A 19,145-nucleotide genomic window follows, 5' to 3' on the forward strand; every position below is an offset into this window, starting at 1 on the left:
CAGACTTCTCATTTTTCTATTGCAGGTGGTCTCCTCACCAACTGTGGCGCGTACCAGAAGTGGTGCACAACCTCTGCCCATGTTCAGCTCTAAGAGCTTACTCTTGAGCTTTGTGGCCTGATTGACAATCCTGAAATGCCAAAGGCAGGCAAACACCGTGAGCTGGGTCCTGCCCAGATCAAAAAGTCTGAAAAGGCAGTGCAGAGAGTCATCACTGCCATCAATGGTTTCACAAACCCGTGGAGAATCCCGGACAAATGCTGACTGTATTCCCTAGCATATACTGTACTCCATGTACTCCAATTGATCCAATTGACCAATTGGTTGAGGTTGACGTGCTGCGGGCCAAAGCTGCATGTAGGGCCACCAAGGAGCAGTTCATTCGAGAACGCTTTGTTTGCAAGAGGAAGGATTTCTTGGACCCGATCAAGAAACTTAAGCTCAAGACAATGGATCACTGCAGCAAGATGGTCAAACTTACATCTGTACAGGGCAAGGTAGAAATTGATTAAATGTATCCTAATTGCACAGTGCATTAAGCAAAATATTTTCTGTAAAGGTCTGTTGTATTTTCGCTCCCTCATTACTCGTTTACAGCTCTTTGTGTACCAGGAGCAGAGCAACCTCGCTTTTCAGCTGCTCATATAGTCGCACATAATGGATAAACCCATCAACCTTGAGGAACTCATGTGGTATCCACTCTCACCTGTTTCGCATACACTAGGCTCTCCTGATGGCTACTTTGCCAAAACAAACAAAGCCACCATCCTTCACTATCTGCTGAAGGATATGGAAGAGGAAGTATCCTACCCTAAGGATAACCTCTACATACAGGATGGCAACGCTCTCTTCCACATGGTGTCCAACCTCCCACCAACCTGTGGGGAGATTTGCATGAAGCTCCTGGACCTAATGGTTGCCAAGAACCATTTTGTGTTCTCCACAGATGGCTACCAACCAGATTCTATTAAAGCTCAGGAGAGGCTCAGGCGTGGCTTTACTGAGAAGTACATAATTTTAAGTCATTTCTTGGTAATGAGCTAAGCAAGAAACAGCTATGTGACCTACTTCTCAAGGTTTGGGGGAGCAATGGTGCAGCGTCACGGATTGAGAAACGTATGAGAGCAGTGGTGTGTTGATTGGTAAATCCTATGATCTAAAATCAACAAATGGAAAAGTTGACATAAGATATGTGACTTAAGCAGTCACCCTATACATAATAGTTTGAGAAAAAATACTTAGGTTGTACAATGAAAGATAGACCAAACGTCATGCAGTTGTTGTCTTATGTGTTAATTTTTATATTATATAGTAGTATTTTGTTTCTTTATTTATTACAGGTACAGACTTCGGAGCGCTATGCACTGCAATAGTCACATTGTCTTATACCTCCACCAGGGTGTGAAATGGGGGTAAAAGTCCTGTGTGGTGAGAATACCTGACACAGATATTCATAGATGATCCTTCTCTACCATGCCAAAAAGATCAACCTCTCAATCTATATTGACCACTGCTCTGGAAAACATCGCATACTCCTAAATGTGACACAACTGTTTGAATCATTTGCCCCTGACTACTGTAGCACTGTACAAGTGCTTTCAAAGGCAAAGGCAAGGTGAATCGTTTGAAGAAGCTAGAGCAGAATCCTAAACTCCTGCTTTCAGGCAGCTTGGTGCAGAATGGCTAGTCACAGATGAGCTTCAACAGGAGATGGAGAGATTCACTTGCATCATGTATGGCTAAGCACGGATGACATCAGTTGACGCAGTGCGAGCCAAGATGCTAAAAAATGGTCGATACTGAAAAAGCCCTGAACGTCAAAAGTAGACCTTGAAAGCCTGCCTCCCCCCAAAGTCTGTCTCATTTCACATGTACAGCGGGCCAACTACAGAGTTGCAGATGAGGCAATAATAGAGAGCCCGAAACCATATAATCCACGCATGGGCTGGGAGAAAGACAGGAGAGAGGGAACTGTTGGAACCCATCTGGGTCCATTCTCCCTCCTTCACTTGTTGAGGTTAATAAAGTAAAAAATGCCACACTATCTAAAAAAAATACATAAATATATAAGAGTGCTAGAAAATATTTCCAATGTAGAAAAATTATAATTAATAAATGTAGATAAAATAAATGTACATGTAATAAAATAGAATAGAGTAAAATAAATAACAGTTAACAAATATTAAAAATAAATAAAATAAAAGTATATATAGCATTGAATTAAGCACACATGACCTCAAAATAAATAAATAGTTAAATTGTAATAAAAGAAGACATACAGATAAGTATTATGCATAAACATAGAAGTCATATCAATTAAAGGTTCGACTAAAAAAGAAGGTCTTGAGTCTCCCTTTAAAAATATCAACGCAGCTGCAGCCCTGATGCTCTCCGGCAGGCTATTCCACTGACAAGGGTCATAAACCTGGAACGACGCCCCACCGTGGGTTTTATGCCGCTTTTCCACTGGGCCCGAACGGTACTGGCCTTGATCTGCCCTGGATGTTTGCGTTTCCATTTGAGTGTTTCGGGGCAGAGCGTTTACAACGGCCATTTATATCGGAGGCAGTTCTGCAGCGCTGTGACGGCTGTGTCGTCACTGCCATCTGGTTGGCCGAAAGCAATGCAGCGAGCAACTTCTCAGCACACGGCCATTTCTATGTCCATTTATAAGTTTTTTTTTTAGCTAGAGCACACAGAAGGCTTTGATCCAGCTTCGAAAAGTGGCTTAAAAAATGATAGTTATCACAAAAAAACGGCCAGGAGGTGGCAGGAGAGTATAAGTGATAAGCCAGGGCTATGTTGCAACAAGCTCTTTTTCCCAGTCTTCTCAACAGGTTGTGAATAATGATGAAACTTAGCTATATTCTAATGCTAATTGCTGCAAAAAGGAAACAGATACAAATATACGTTTCTTCCTGATGAAAGAAGAGACTAGTGTTAAACGAAAACTAAATAAAAATATTTTCGTCAACAGACATTAGGAATTATGAGGTAGGGTGTGTGCGTGGCAAATAAGCTACATTTTCTTAAACGACTATTAAAAAAATAAATGTCATCTTAATAACTATTCATTTTGAATACTATTTTGCAGGGGATGAGTGATTGTCTGATGTTGAAGAATGCAATTTCCAGAACAATGATGTATTTAGCAGAATAATGCTTCCCAAAGGAGTCGTGCCACAGCGGAAGCCTGCATTGCACGTAGCTTTACTTCCCATGAGTAGAAAAAACTAGTTGAGACCCAATCAATAATGCCAAGTAGTGCTTAAAACACAATTAGACATCAATTGAAGAAAATTCCTACAAAATTATGAATCCATAAATTCCTCCCTAAGCATGCTTATGTTTCTATCATTCAGTTATAGAATCATTAACGCAAGCACAACAAGAAATTTAAAAACCAGTTCCTGTAGGGATGTTTGATTCCACTTTTTTTCAGGCTGATACCAGTATCAGTACTCGAGTAGTCACCGATACCGATTCCACTAGTAAGAAATAAAATTAAAAAGAGACAAATCATTTTAAAGACCTATTCATTGCAAATTAATGTCCATTTTCTATTATTTTTTTCTATTTGTTCATGAAATACATATTAGATACAACACACAACAAAATGAAATCTAATAAATAAATATGTACAATGAAACTAATAATTCAGTGGCCTGAAAAAAGTCCCAATCAAAATATGTGGTTGTACATCTTCATGGGCGTCCGTCAAACATGTATGACTTGAGTTCATGATCATAAAACCGGCACAAGAGGTGCTCGCGACGGTGGCTGATACTGCAAGTACTGGTACCAGTTTCAGCCCGATACAGATTCCTGGTATCGGTACTCACCCATTCTGAAATTCCTGGTTAATAAAATCATACAGATTCAAACAGATTTGTAAATAATAATGAAACTTAGCTATATTCTAATGCTCATTGCTGCAAAATGAAAACAGATACAAATATATATTTTTTCCTGATGAAAGAAGAGACTCTAATCTTTCTTCTGGTAGGTTACATTTTTCTATAGCAATAGAACACAATATTCTGTAGGCCTTGCAAAATCATTCAAAACCCAGTAAAACAGTCGGGAGCGAAGGGGGTTGCTTCAGTGAAAACGGCTGGGAGTGAATAAATTAATCGCGAGTTTAAAAAAATTAGGTGGCGTTAAAGGAACTTAAAATTAACTCAAAATGAACGCACTAATTTTGACACCGCTAGTTTTTACTGGTCATATGACAACCATATTGAATTTTAGTAGCCTAGGTCATAAGTGGGGAACAGCCATGTGTCTATAACAAAAAGAGGATCTTTTCCATCGATTTTGATAAGTTTACAATACATAATAAAAATGACCCAAATGTTATTTCGCATTCCACTAGACGCGTATTTAGGCCATTTTTTGGGGGTGCTTCAACTGAACAATAGCACCCCCAAATTTTTAGAGTATATAGATATATTTTTACTGTGTGTTCTTTTTAACAAGCTAGAAACTTATAGCTATAATATACTGTATATATAAAACCATAGACTTTAAAAGTAATATTTAAACAACAAAAATACAGTACACCCCCCATTTGATTGAAAATGGTTTGATCCACCTCAACCCCTCCTTCTTACAAGCAGATGAGCAGAGCGGGTCGTCCTCCTCAGTCCATTCACAGGGTATGTCTCTCTAGTTGAGTGAAAGTGTTCTTTCATTTTATCAGGATATGTGAAAAGTTTCTTACCTTCTACCACTCAACACCAACACATGATTTTCATTACTAGTCTGCTTTTTTGCTCCTCAATCATGTTGCTACAGGCTAATGAGGGAAACAAGTCTTAATATTCATGTCTCTATTGTGCTGCTATTGGCTAGCTTACTATAGCGTGTGCCGTGCGTGGTGTGTGTGAAAAAAAATAGCCTCATGGAGTAGGTCATGGACATAAGATTGTTTTTCAGCAAACAAAAGCTAAATTTTGAAGTATTTGTATTAAAGACAAAATGTAAAAAGACAGACACAAACAGTGCTGAAGTCAATTTATTTTGTTCATATGTTTTATATGTGTCTGTACTTCACCCATAAACAGACTTGTACATGCATTATTATTATTTTGTAGATTCAAGCACATTTTTGTTTTTATGTGTATGTAATGCATCTTTTTTATAACATAGTACAAACAAGTATATTTAAAAAAAAACAATCATTCTCTATTAAGTTAATATCTGTTAACATATTTTGTATGTTGTGTGTTTCATTTAAAAGAAAATTTCAAAAACAAGTCCAAGGTCTATTTTTGTTAATTCTCACTGTAAACTGTGGGGAGCTAAGCCACCTAACTACACTATATGTTTCTACACCAATAAGACCACACTGTGAGATGTCAGATGGATCAACAATCCATATATTCAAACTCTAAGCAAACAAATGTGTAATTAATGATACAGTTTATTTTTTTCCAATTTAACTGTAAATTAAATGGTTCTTCAAGACATCACCGACACCATTCTCATATTTAATTTCTGGGAGATCTAGAGTGCCAGTGGGATGACTCCCATCATCTTAGATAGTCTATAATTAGGCAAGAAAATGTAAGCCTGATTAGCTACAGCAGCCTTTGCAATCTGTTTACATAATCACATTGAAGCAGTGACTATATATCATTACTGTCTGTATTGACAACCTGATACACCTCAGTTAGTGACTGTAGTGAAGACCTAAAAGAAAGTACAGTAAATCCAATTAAAAATGTCTGCGTGAACACAACAATTAGTAATGTATTCTTCTTTATGTCTGCGTGAACACAACAATTAGTAATGTATTCTTCTTTAAATCAGTTTTCTTTGTAATGTCCTGAAAACAACCTGTGCTTTGCCTTCAACTTCCCACCAAGTGATGTTCATGCTTAAGGGTTCTCAAGAGAATTTAAATGGAAATCATTCAAGAATGAGTGGATTACATCATGTTCAAACTCAACTATTTTCCAGGAACATGGGTACTAGGTCTGTACAAGTTCTGTAGACCTCCCTGCTGTGCAAGATGGCTGAAAGGCAAAACGATATGCCTGTTTCACACAATCAATCACAAATCATATATAATTTAAAGTGCTGTTTTATATTTTGTTTTGTTTTTTTTGCTACGTAGCTTATAGATAAAGTAGCAGGGTAAGTGTTTTTCACAGGTCATTAAATCTATTTTTAGTTTATTATCAACATATATGGCTTTTGTTTTTCTTTTGTGTGCGTTTTGTTGTTTTTTTTGTGGTAGATGTCTGCATCCCAATGATGATTGAGCAACCAGTGCAGTAATCATCATTATAATTACCATTAGTTCAAAGTGTTTATGAAACTACACAGTACATTTTGTAGAATAAATTTTACTCTGATGAAGACTACATTCAGTACCAGTCTTAACAGAGTAAACTTTATACTCTGAAGAGAGTAAAATATAGAGTAAAATATATAAAACAAACAAACAAAAGCATGCAATAGTTTTTTGTTTTGTTTTTGCTTTTCTTTTTAACTGAATGTATTTATGAAGTTATGAAGTTTATGAAGTATGAAGCATCCCTTACCAGCGGTAAGGGATGCCGTCAAGCTGAAGAAGGAGTCCTATCGGGCCTTTTTGGCCTGTGGGACTCCGGAGGATGCTGACGGGTACCGGCTGACCAAGCGGAATGCGGCTTTGGCGGTCGCTGAGGCAAAAACTCGGACATGGGAGGAGTTCGGTGAAGCCATGGAAAACGACTTCCGGACGGCTTCGAGGAAATTCTGGTCCACCATCCGGCGTCTCAGGAGAGGAAAGCAGTGCACCATTAACACTGTGTATAGTGGAGACGGAGTGCTGTTGACCTCGACTCGGGGGTGGATGAGATCCGCCCGGAGTTCCTAAAGGCTCTGGATGTTGTGGGGCTGTCGTGGTTGACACGTCTCTGCAGCATCGCGTGGACATCGGGGACGGTGTCTCTGGATTGGCAGACCGGGGTGGTGGTTCCCCTTTTTAAGAAGGGGGACCGGAGGGTGTGTTCCAACTTTAGAGGGCTCACACTCCTCAGCCTCCCAGGTAAGGTCTATTCAGGGGTGCTGGAGAGGAGGGTCCGTCGGGAGGTCGAATCTCGGATCCAGGAGGAGCAGTGTGGTTTTCGTCCCGGCCGTGGAACAGTGGACCAGCTCTACACCCTCAGCAGGGTCCTCGAGGGTGCGTGGGAATTCGCCCAACCAGTCCACATGTGCTTTGTGGACTTGGAGAAGGCGTTTGACCGTGTCCCTCGGGGAGTTCTGTGGGGGGTGCTTCGGGAGTATGGGTTACCGAGCCCCCTGATACGGGCTATTCGGTCCCTGTACGACCGATGTCAGAGCCTGGTCCGCATTGCCGGCAGTAAGTCGAATTTGTTTCCGGTGAGGGTTGGACTCCGCCAAGGTTGCCCTTTGTCACCGATTCTGTTCATAACTTTTATGGACAGAATTTCTAGGCGTAGCCGAGGCGTTGAGGGGGTCCGGTTTGGTGGCCTCAGCATTGCATCTCTGCTTTTTGCAGATGATGTGGTGCTGTTGGCTTCATCAAGCCGTGACCTCCAGCTCTCACTGGAGCGGTTCGCAGCCGAGTGTGAAGCGGTTGGGATGAGGATCAGCACCTCCAAATCCGAGACCATGGTCCTCAGTCGGAAAAGGGTGGAGTGCCCTCTCCGGGTCGGGGAGGAGGTCCTGCCCCAAGTGGAGGAGTTCAAGTATCTTGGGGTCTTGTTCACGAGTGAGGGTAGGTTAGAGCGGGAGATCGACAGGCGGATCAGTGCAGCGTCTGCAGTGATGCGGACGCTGTATCGGTCCGTTGTGGTGAAGAAGGAGCTGAGCCGAAAGGCAAAGCTCTCGATTTACCGCTCGATCTACGTTCCTACCCTCACCTATGGTCACGAGCTGTGGGTCGTGACCGAAAGAACAAGATCCCGGATACAAGCGGCCGAAATGAGTTTCCTCCGCAGGGTAGCCGGGCTCTCCCTTAGAGATAGGGTGAGAAGCTCGGTCATCCGAGAGGGACTCAGCGTCGAGTCGCTGCTCCTCCACGTTGAGAGGAACCAGTTGAGGTGGCTCGGGCATCTGGTTCGGATGCCTCCTGGACGCCTCCCTGGGGAGGTGTTCCGGGCATGTCCTACCGGCAGGAGGCCCCGGGGACGACCCAGGACACGCTGGAGAGACTATGTCTCTCGGCTGTCCTGGGAACGCCTTGGGGTCCCGTCGGATGAGCTGGCTGAAGTGGCTGGGGAGAGGGAAGTCTGGGCTTCCCTGCTAAAGCTGCTGCCCCCGCGACCCGACCCCGGATAAGCGGAAGAAGACGGAGGGACGGACAAACAAAAGCACTCAACAGTTGAGGAACAATCACATAAACTGCTCTGTGTCATAAGATTGCATGTGTCAGTTGGAATCCTTGTACCTCCATTTTTGGTCTCCTTTTGCACACACCAGCAAAATGTTACTGTAACTAGCAATAAGTCTTGCATAGCTCAAGTGGTAGAGCGGCTGTCTTCCATCCTGAAGGTTGTGGGATCGTTCCTCATTTCTTGAGTATTTTTGTTGTTGTTGTTTTTAATATTTTACTCTCTTCCAAGTGTAAAGTTTACTCTGTTTAGAGTGGGACCAAATATAGTCTTAGAGTAAAATTTACCCTATGAAATTTACTGTGTGGGTCCTGTTACTTACAGTGCAATAAAAAAAAAAATCATTAAAAAAAATCTTGCTTCCATCTTTCTAACAATGCGTCTTAATAAAGACAATAAATGCATCGTGTAAGATTGGAACCTCAATCGATGTCAATTACAGGTATTTCCTAGAAGCATATTTAGGATGCTATTACTGTCTAATTGCTACCCTCCCCGCACTATTTCCACAGGCGTAACAGATGTGATACTCTCGAGCATTCCACACTTTTTCAACTTAGCAAATACAGACTTTACACAACTCTTTTGACAGTTTCTAATTTCTAGTCATTCAGGCTCAATTCCAAGGCAAATATGTTGTAGAATGTGAAACGTATACGATGTGGATAACTGACTGATTGGAGAGAATCAGCACTGCATGATTTGGTCATTTCTTTTTTTTCTTTTTTTTCTTTTTTCTGGAGAGCTCAGTATTGTTCATTCGATAATTTTACCGATTTGACATGTCATCATCATTGCTCTCCTTTTTTTATTTTTTATTATTATTTTTTTTTTGTATGTGGGTGAAAATGTGTATATGCGTGTGTGTGCGTGCGTGTGAGTGAGTGTGTATTCATTAGTTCACCTAAAACCTATTGAAAAAAAATCCCATACCGTTCACCTAAACCGAACACTTCCAGCCAGAGTCGTGAGGCCGTCAGGAAACCCGAGGAAGAACCAAAGAAAAGAAAGGAAAGTGAAATCCAGCACAGACCAGACAGCACCCACCAGGCCACCAACCAGAGTCTTTCACCAACCCCAGAGACATCTAAATTTCAACAAATCAGGGAGACCTCAAGAGACTAAAGAAGAGACTGAGGAAAGGAAGGAAGGACAGATGAAGCAGAGTGAGATCCACAGACACCAGCCTCCACCGATTCAATGACCTGAGGGAGAAACAGTTTGTGTCTGAGTTTCGATAGATGCTGGTGTGCTGGATCTGGCGTGCATGAAAATCTCCACCAAAGAGGGGAGCCGTCGACCCCCGCCAGGACAGAGCAAGCGCAACACCTCAGGGCCCCCCAGGCCGCGGCAGCGCCAAAGGACGACCCCCGGCCGGAGAGCAAACCCAGGAGCAGGGGCGCCCCCCAGCCCAACGCGGCCCGCGCCCCCAACCCAACGCAGCAGGGCGGGGCACTGCAGGCCCGCCAGGAACCCCACCGGCCCACAGCCCCTGCAGCAATGCTCTATGCTGCGGTCTGCCCCAACCGATGGCGCCCCACCCAGAACCCCCCCCCCCCCCCCCACACACACACACACACAGTTGTGTGGTGCATTAAAATTGGAGGGGAGTTGTAGGGCGAAGACGGTCTCCCCCCCAAAGTGTGTTATGTGCCCTATATGTCTATAAAAGTGTATTGTGCAAAACTAGTGCTGTGAGTTAAGAGGAGCGACCAGCGGGCCCCCACCCCCCCAACCGGGCGAGGGCGGGAGGCGCGCCCGCCCACCAAACCCCCATCCACCCCGCCGGCACCCCGGTGGGCGTATGGGATTTGGATTTGGTCATTTCTTGATTACTGTGTGACACATAGCCGAGCTTAAATGTGAACCTTTTTCTTCACTGTCCTTGACTAAAGACAGCAAAGTTATCACATGGCCAATTAAGAGGCTGTAAATCTTTCTCCGAAATTATCATCTGAGAGGCTGCCTGGAGCATCCCGAAATAATAATTGTATGAGCTGTTGTGTAAGTTAAATGGCAGGTTCATGTGTTGTCATCTTGACAACCTGTGAAATTGTGAGGTGCTCTGTACAGTGGAAAATAGAGTGCGGGCCCTATTACCATGCCCAGTCTGAGTCTCGTGCTAACTGTGCACATGGGTAGAGTTTCTTACTTTTGGTGTTTTCCCTACACTAGTCTAAATGACACGTAGATGCAGAGTTCAGTGTAAGCAAAGTACATTCACTCATTCGCCATTTTCACTGAAGCAACTCCCTTCTGCATTTTGACTGATTTTGCAAGGCCCACAGAATATTTGTGTTCTATTGCTATAAAAACATGGAACCTACCAAAAAAAGATTAGTCTCTTCTTTCATCAGGAGAAAAAGTAAATTTGTATCTGTTTCCGTTTTGCAGCAATTGCCATTAGACTATAGGTAGGCCTGGGCGATAAATCTATTTTTTTAAATTAATTCGAGTGTTTTGTTGTGGACGATTACAATTTTTTTAACATCAATGTTTTTTCCCCTTTTCGTTGCGCCACGCCCGCCTCCGGGCTTCCGCAGCTTTAGCTCTGCCAGTCGTGTTCTCACACGCTCCATACAGGAGAAACTCAACAACAGCAAACAAACTACCGCATAAAAAATAAATAAAAATTACCATGTTACTGTGGAGGAGTCATTTACACAAGGAAACACGTATAACAAGAAAGGGCCACAATAAAAGCGATCACCAAAGTGGAAAAGTTGCACCTCGCTAATGATATGGCACCCATGTATACAGTGAGGAAGATTTCACCACTTGCTGAAGATGGGAGAGGCCAGGTATGTGCTACTGCTACTTAGCCGCAAGTATATTGCTCAAGTTGCCCACGCCATTTGTTTAGGCACTGGTTATTTTGCCGTGACTGGCAACTCAAATGATAGCGATATTTTTGCTCTGAACGGCTCCAATATTGGTCAATCGCCAGAGCGAGGAAATCTTTATCCTGCTGTAAATTGGATATTTTATCCTGATTGCTTGTAGACATTTACAAGCTTATGTTAATAGCACAAATGGCACGTTTATGTGGCTGTGTGGTCGCAACATGTACGCTATCTCGTCAAGACGGACTCGCCTTACAAGCACTTACCGGTATGAAAGACAAGCTTACTTTCACTCGCCGTGCCCGTGACAGTTATCAGCCTCTGCGTCGTCTGCGACATAAAATCCTTATGAAATGTAGTATAGTGGTCTGGTAATGCTGATAACAGCCTATTTTCAGTGACAAAACAAATTGAAAAGTGAAAGTAGATCTAAAGAAGGGGGTGAACTTAGTGAAGCGTACTAATCACGGTAAAATAGCCGATTTACAGCAGGCCAAGACTTTCTTTCAAGACTGGCCAATCAAATAACGCTAAAAGGAAATTTGCCAGTCATGACAAAACAGCCACCTCAATTTACATAACAGTATTTGTACTTGGAAAATCAGCAGTCGGTTGGAGGGGCTCAGACCTCGGTTCCTACATTAAAGCCAAAATGTGATGTTTATTTGTGTCATATTGAGGGACACAAGTAGCACTGTTTAGCTTTTAAAACAAAGTTGACAAAAAAGGTTTTACTTTTCTACTTTTTCAACACACAGATTTACATTTCCAGTGGTATTTGATTCAAGGTAGAAGTTTTGCACATTGATACCAAGAGAAGAAATATGGTTACTTTAGTTAACTGATAAAATAAAAGCAAAACTTTTTAAGTTCTTCGTTTATGTAAAAAAAAAAAATCTAATCTAAGATTTTATTTTGGGGCAAAATCGCCCAGCCCTAAATATAGCTAAGTTTCATCATTATTCACAAACCTGTTGAACACATTGGCAAAAATAGCTTGTTGCAACAAGGCCCTGAATGATCTCTTATACTAATATGCTGCCACCTGCTGACCATTTTTTATAATAACTTCTTCTTTTCGGGTTTTCCCTTCAGGGGTCGCCACAGCGAATCAGTTGCCTCCATCTAACCCTGTTTTCTGCATCAATTGCTCTCAAACCAACTACCTTCATGCCCTCTTTAACTACATCCATAAACCTCCTCTTTGGTCTTCCTCTAGACCTTCTGCCTGGCATTTGGAAACTCAACATCCTTCTGCCAATATACTGACTATCTCTCCTCTGCACATGTCCATACCATCTCAGTCTGGCCTCTCTGACTTTATCTCCAAAGCCTCAAACATGTGCTGTCCCTCTCATGTACTCATTCCTGATTCTATCTATCCTGGTCACTCGCAAAGAGAACCTCAGCATCTTCATCCCTGCCACCTCCAGCTCTGCCTCCTGTCTTTTCCTCAGTGGCACTGTCTCCAGACCAAACAACATTGCTGGTCTCACCACAGTTTTATAAAACCTTTCCTTTAATTTTAGCTGAAACTCTTCTATCACACATCACACCTGACACTTTTCTCCACCCGTTCCAGCTTGCCTGCACACACTTCTTCACTTCTTTTCCACACTCTCCATTGCTCTGGACTGTTGACCCATAATACTTAAACTCCTCCACCTTCTTGGTCTCACTCTTCTACTTGGGTCCATCCCTATCACACACAGATACTCCGTCTTGCTACGACTAACCTTCATTCCCCTCCTTTCCAGGGCAAACCTCCGCGCCTCTAGCTTCTCCTCCACCTCTTCCCTGCTCTCACTGTAGATCACAATGTCATCTGCAAACACCATAGTCCACGGAGATTCCTGTCTAACCTCATCTGTCATCTTGTCCATCACCATAGCAAACAAGAAGGGGCTCAAACCTGATCCCTGATGTAGTCCCACCTCCACTTTTAACTCCTCCGTCACACCTACAGCACACCTCACCACTGTCTTACAGTCCTCATACATGTCCTGCACCACTTGAACATACTTCTCTGCTACTCCAGACTTCCTCATACAAAACCACAGTTCCTCTCTGGGCACCTTGTCGTAAGCTTTCTCTAGATCTACAAAGACACAATGCAGCTCCTTCTGACTTTCTCTGTACTTCTCTATCAACATCCTCAAAGCAAATACTGCATCTGTGGTACTCTTATTTGGCATGAAACCATACTGCTGCTCACAAATGTTCACCTCTGCCCTCAGTCTACCTTCAACTGCTCTTTCCCATATCGTCATTGTGTGGCTCATTTGCTTTATTCCTCTGTAATTGCCACAACTCTGCACGTCTCCCTTATTCTTAAAAATGGGCACCAGCACACTTCTCATCCATTCCCCAGGGATCTTCTCACTATCTAAGATCTTGTTAAACAACTCAGTCAGACATTCTACTGCTACCTCTCCAAGACACTTCCATACCTCCTCAGGTATATCATCAGGACCAAGTGCCTTTCCACTCTTCATCTTCTTCAATGCCCTTCTCACTTCATCCTTACTAATCTTTGCTACTTCCTGGTCCACAACAGTCACCTCTTCTACTCTTCGTTCTCTCTCATTTTTCTCATTCATTAACTCTTCAAAGTACTCTTTCCATATTCCCATCACACTACTGGCATCTATCAACAGACTTCAATCTATATCATTTATTACCCTAACCTGTTGCACATCCTGCCCATCTCTGTCTCTTTGCCTTGCCAACCTGTATAGATCAGTCTCTCCCTCTTTACTATCCAACCTACCATACAAGTCATCTTAAGCCCCTTGTTTGGCCTTTGCCACTTCTACTTTCACCCTACGCTACATTTCCCTGTACTCCTGTCTACTTTCTTCAGTCCTCTCAGTGTCCTACTTCTTCTTAGCTAACCTCTTTCTCTGGATCCAATTCTGCACCTCCTCATTCCACCACCAAGTCTCCTTATCCCCTTTTCTTCCAGATGACACACCAAGGACTGTTCTACCTGTCCCCCTGATCACATTTGCTGTAGTTGTCCAGTCATCTAGAAGCACCTCCTGACCATCCAGAGCCTGTCTCAACTCCTTCCTGAAAGTCATACAACACTCTTCCTTTTTTAGCTTCCACCATTTCGTCCTCTGCTCTGCATTTGCCATCTTTGTCTTTCTCACCACCAAAGTCATCCTACACACTACCATCCTATGCTGTCTGGCTACACTCTCACCTACCACTACTTTGCAGTCACTGATCTCCTTCAGATTACACCGTCTACACAAGATGTAGTCTACCTGTGTACTCTACCTCCACTCTTAGGTAGGTCACCCTATGTTCCTGTCCCTTCTGGAAGAAAGGATTCACAACAGCCATTTCCATTCTTTTTGCAAAGTCAACCACCATCTGTCCTTCTGCGTGCCTCTCCTGGATACTAAACTTGCCCATCTCCTCCTCGTCACCTCTGTTTCCTGCACCAACGTGTCCATTGAAGTCTGCTCCAATGACAACTCTCTCACTTCTAGGAATGCTCTGCATCATTTCATCAAGGTCCAACCAAAAATTTTTCTGCTCCAGCTCACATCCTACCTGTGGCACATACCCACTAACAACATTGATCGTCACACCTTCGATTCCTAGCTTCAGGCTCATCACTCTATCTGACACTCTTTTTAGCTCCAGGACGTTCCCAACAAACTCCTCCTTCACGATAATTCCTACTCCATTTCTTTTTCTATCTACACCATGATAGAATAACTTGAACCCTGCTCCTAAACTTCTAGCTTTGCTCCCTTTCCACCTAGTCTCCTGAACATACAATATGTCCATCTTTCTCCTCTGCATCATGTCAACCAGCTCTCTACCTTTTCCTGTCATAGTTCCAACATTCAAAGTCCCTACTCTCAGTCCTAGACTCTTGGTGTTCCTCTTCTCTTTCCTCCTACGAACACACGTTCCTCCACTCCTTCTTCGACCAACAGCAGTCCAGTTTCCACCGGCACCATGTAGGTCAACAGCACCGATGGCGGTCACTGTTAACCCGGGCCTCGACGGATCCGGTATGGAAGTCATATATTTGATTTGCATGTTTGATTTGGCCAAAGTTTTTACGTCAGATGCCCTTCCTGACACAGCCCTCTGTATTTATCCGGGCTTGGGACCAGCACAAGAAGACTACCATTGCTATAAGCGTCCTCTTCAGGTCAGAAGCTGCATCAAAGCCTTTTGCCTTCATGCTCTAGCATAAAAAAACATTTAAAAAAAAAAAGGACAAAGTATTAAAAAACATATTTATATGTTTTTGGGTTTAAATTAGTTAATAAAAGGAACTGTAAGAACATTTCCACTTGCGGATGAAGTAAAGTCTGAATGGCCACTTTGGAGATTGCCTGTGCGTTCTTGTGTGACCACCACCACTTGTAGTTGTGCTGCGTGGTCAGGACGATGCTCGTACAATATTTTAAAGATGTTAATCAGGGTTCCCCCCATAATATTTACTAAACCTGGTGGTCCAGGGACTTGGGAAAATATTAGGCCCAGGAAAATATTCGTCTGGTTGGGCTAATGACAAGTCCGCCGACATGTGGAGGCTACTATTCATCAAATTTGATTAGCCTGGCGGGGGTGAAAGAAAAGACCGGCAGCCCACCAGGTTTATGAAACACTGAGGGAAATCCTGGATAATGAAAAATAATAATTAATTGTACAATGATTCAGAGGGATTATCTAACGCTAGGGCTGGGTTTTAAAAAATCGAATAATCGATATCAAATTGATTTTTGTTTTTCAGACTGAGATCGATTATTTTAATATCTCTTTTTTCCCCATAAATTCATAAGAACCTGACTTATTGCACTTTAAGACAATTCAGAATCATTTTAATTTTTCTTTCCAATTATTGATTTAGAATTATGAAAACATTTCCATCTCACCTTGCTTATGTCAATGTTTGTGTATCACTTAAGTGATTATAACACATGCTGCTTTCATTAATAAACTAAATAATTTAATGTTTGTGGCGTTTTTATCATGTCCTTGATATTTAAGAAGAATTGATGTTTCATAATTAATCAATATCGATTGAATTCTTGTGAATCGAATCAAATCTGGAAAAATATAATCAAATTGAATTCTTGTGAACCAAAATCTAATCTATCCAACGCTGCTGTCATATTTATGAATGAAATACAATGACATCTACCATACGCGTTGGCAGAGCTCATAATCTGTGTGACTGTGCCTCGATCAAATGCGACAAAATTGTATTACCCCACCTGTGCCACAATTTAGACCTTAGAATCCAGCCTACTTTCGGTCAACAAATTCCCAGAAGTGCCTGCATGCCTATCATGGCAAAGCGCAGTCTACTAAATTCACTAACATGCAACTAAACTAGACATGCCTGTTTTTACGTTGAGTAAAACAAAACTAGGGCTCGTAGTCTCAAAGATAATTGTCCACTTCTATATGGCGAATTCAGTTGTCATCAATTGATTGGTGGCTTTATGCTTCAGGATTTGTCACTGTCTGTTTTAAATAAATTTAAATCCCTGATATTTGTCTCTTGGTTAATCAATTTGGTGTTTTTATCAGAAGTGGACACCCAATGGTGACAGGGATGAAAATGCAGCCAAACAACTAAGTGCCATTAACTTTGACTCCAATTGACTTATTTTGACTTAATTCCATTACTGTATTCATAATGGGTGGAGTAACAAGAATGACCAGTAATCCACTGTAGAACTTTAAGAACAGTGCATCACTCACAGTACATACATTAATTATATGTATGCAAAAGGGGAATAATTTCATTCAAAACCACTAAGGAAATCAGAATATCTTGCAAAGTGTGTCGGAGGCCATACCTAGTATAGGCTACTTCCAATTGCATAAACACATAAGTGCCAGCAACAAGAAACAACTGTTGTGATTTTTCCTCTCGTCTTGCTCCATGTCACCATCCAAGCTTACTCATCATCATCATCATCATCATCATCATCATCATCATCATCATCATCATCATCATCATCATCATCATCATCATCACTCTTTACCTAACTCCCTCCCTAAACTCCTGTCTGGCTGACTCTTTAATAAGTAACAGAACGAGGAGGATTGGCAGTGGCTCCGAGGTTTGACATTGCCACAATGTGGGTGGTGATAAAAACGCACTGTGGCTCGACTTGACTTGGCTCATACTTGGTGGGCGCTTCTACTCTGCATGCAGAACATTCCATCCACCCCCAACAGATAGACATGAGAATTACTCAGAGGGCGAACAATCTGCATGGAAATTGAAATCTGTGGGCACCCTTCCTCTCACACACGTACACACACTCAATAGATAAACATTGTGCACTGACATACTGTGCTAAAACATCTCTTGGAAAGAGAGAAAATAGATAAAATGGCTTTAATGGATTGGCCTTTTTACCATGATTAGCATTTTAATTTTAATAGTAAATTATAATTTTAAGCAGGGCGCACATCCAAACGGTTTAGCCTAATGGCCTACTTGTTGTCAACATGTTTCTCTCATTGCAAGAAGTTAAGGTTTGAACAATAAACATATTGACACTGCCCTGAAACAGCAGTTGTATTCAATAATCATGAATGTGATTAAAAAGGGCCAGCAAGTCTTAAAATGTTCTTTACAAGAAAAGTGACACTAGTGTCACAGTGAATAGGCTACAAAATATATCTCGTCAAATTTTAGGGAGTAGTTACCTCTCAAGTCTGTCACTCTTCAAAGAGACAGACCAAGAGACATAACCAACTGAATACTAACAAGACCACCATGCACCTGTCTATTACAGGTCAGGCAAAAGGTTCCACATTACTAATTGCCATGAGAGCCCATGAAATGACACAGTGGTGATAACCGTAAAAAAATAAAAAATAAAAAATCCACATCTAAGCCTCGACCTAGAAAAGGAGAAATGTGCACGACTTAAGCCCACACGCTTAAACACACTATTTAGGGAAAATGCAGGTCATTGCGCCTCAACAAATTACTAGTTCGCCCTCTAATCAAAGCAGCTCACGTAATTAGGAGACGCTGCACAAAGAATATTTATTCAGAGGCTCGCTCAAAGACTGCATTGAGCGACAAACCACTGAAATGCGTCCATCAAACCATCCGGGTAGCAGACGTTGGTTATATTATGCGCCTTTATGTGCGACTAAAACCCTTTGGACACGCTCACACACTACATGGACTATATCGTGAGTGTTGCAGCAACGCGCCTTACCTTTGACACAGGTGAACATCAGACAAAACATGAGATTCCAAAAAACAATTCCCGACCCAATCCTCATCGTGGTGGTTTCAGCTCGGCCACATTTAACGCATCTGTGACTGGAGACGTCCTGCACTTCCATACATCCTTCGTAGCATTCTTCCCCGTAAATCCGCGTCATTGTTAACTCGAACGTTATAATTCTCTAACCTATTTTTTTCTTCCCGGGAGATTCCCTCTTCTCAGGAGGAGAGACACAGCGCCGCCCGCCGTGCTATTTGTACGCTGAAGGCAGAGAAGTGAGCGAGACTCAAATTTAGGAGAGAACCGAAGCAACCTGGACGAGTGCTCGATCATTTCTGTTGAAAGGGGCATCAAGTGTGCGCGTCTCTGAGCTAGTGGTGCGCTCTGCACGGCCCGCGGTCCTGCACATGTTCGACTCCCGGCCGGGCTCCGCAGACGTTGCCGGTGGATGGACACAACACACAAGTGCAGCGTGGACTATTTGAATGGTGTCTTTATCGATCTGCACTTGTGATGCTTGCCTCAAGTAAACGGGAGGAGGGGGGAGGGGAACAGAGAGAGAGGGGGGGGGGGGTTCCTGTGGAACTACAGTATGATGAGCGCGCAACAAATCAAAAAGTAACTGTGGGTGGCTAAAGGATCAAGAGGCAAGCCGTCATCCCGTGTGAAGGGAACTGTTAATTAGGTCTGCAGTAGCCTATATGCGTCCTGAAATG

General features: G+C 42.6%; 1 protein-coding gene across 2 annotated transcripts in view; it reads right to left on the bottom strand.

Moving 5' to 3' along the window:
- LOC144057714 (CUB and sushi domain-containing protein 3-like) overlaps positions 1-18,926 on the bottom strand; it is a 566,138-nt gene extending 547,212 nt beyond the window's left edge. For both annotated transcript variants that reach the window (XM_077575584.1, XM_077575583.1), the window contains exon 1: positions 18,418-18,926. In XM_077575584.1, the coding sequence (XP_077431710.1) occupies positions 18,418-18,586 (169 nt within the window). In that variant the 5' untranslated portion in view covers positions 18,587-18,926. The remainder of the gene's footprint in view (positions 1-18,417) is intronic.
- Between the last annotated feature and the right edge of the window lie 219 nt (positions 18,927-19,145).

The sequence above is a fragment of the Vanacampus margaritifer genome, chromosome 9 (assembly GCF_051991255.1).
Source record: "Vanacampus margaritifer isolate UIUO_Vmar chromosome 9, RoL_Vmar_1.0, whole genome shotgun sequence".
Taxonomy (NCBI): Eukaryota; Metazoa; Chordata; class Actinopteri; order Syngnathiformes; family Syngnathidae; genus Vanacampus; species Vanacampus margaritifer.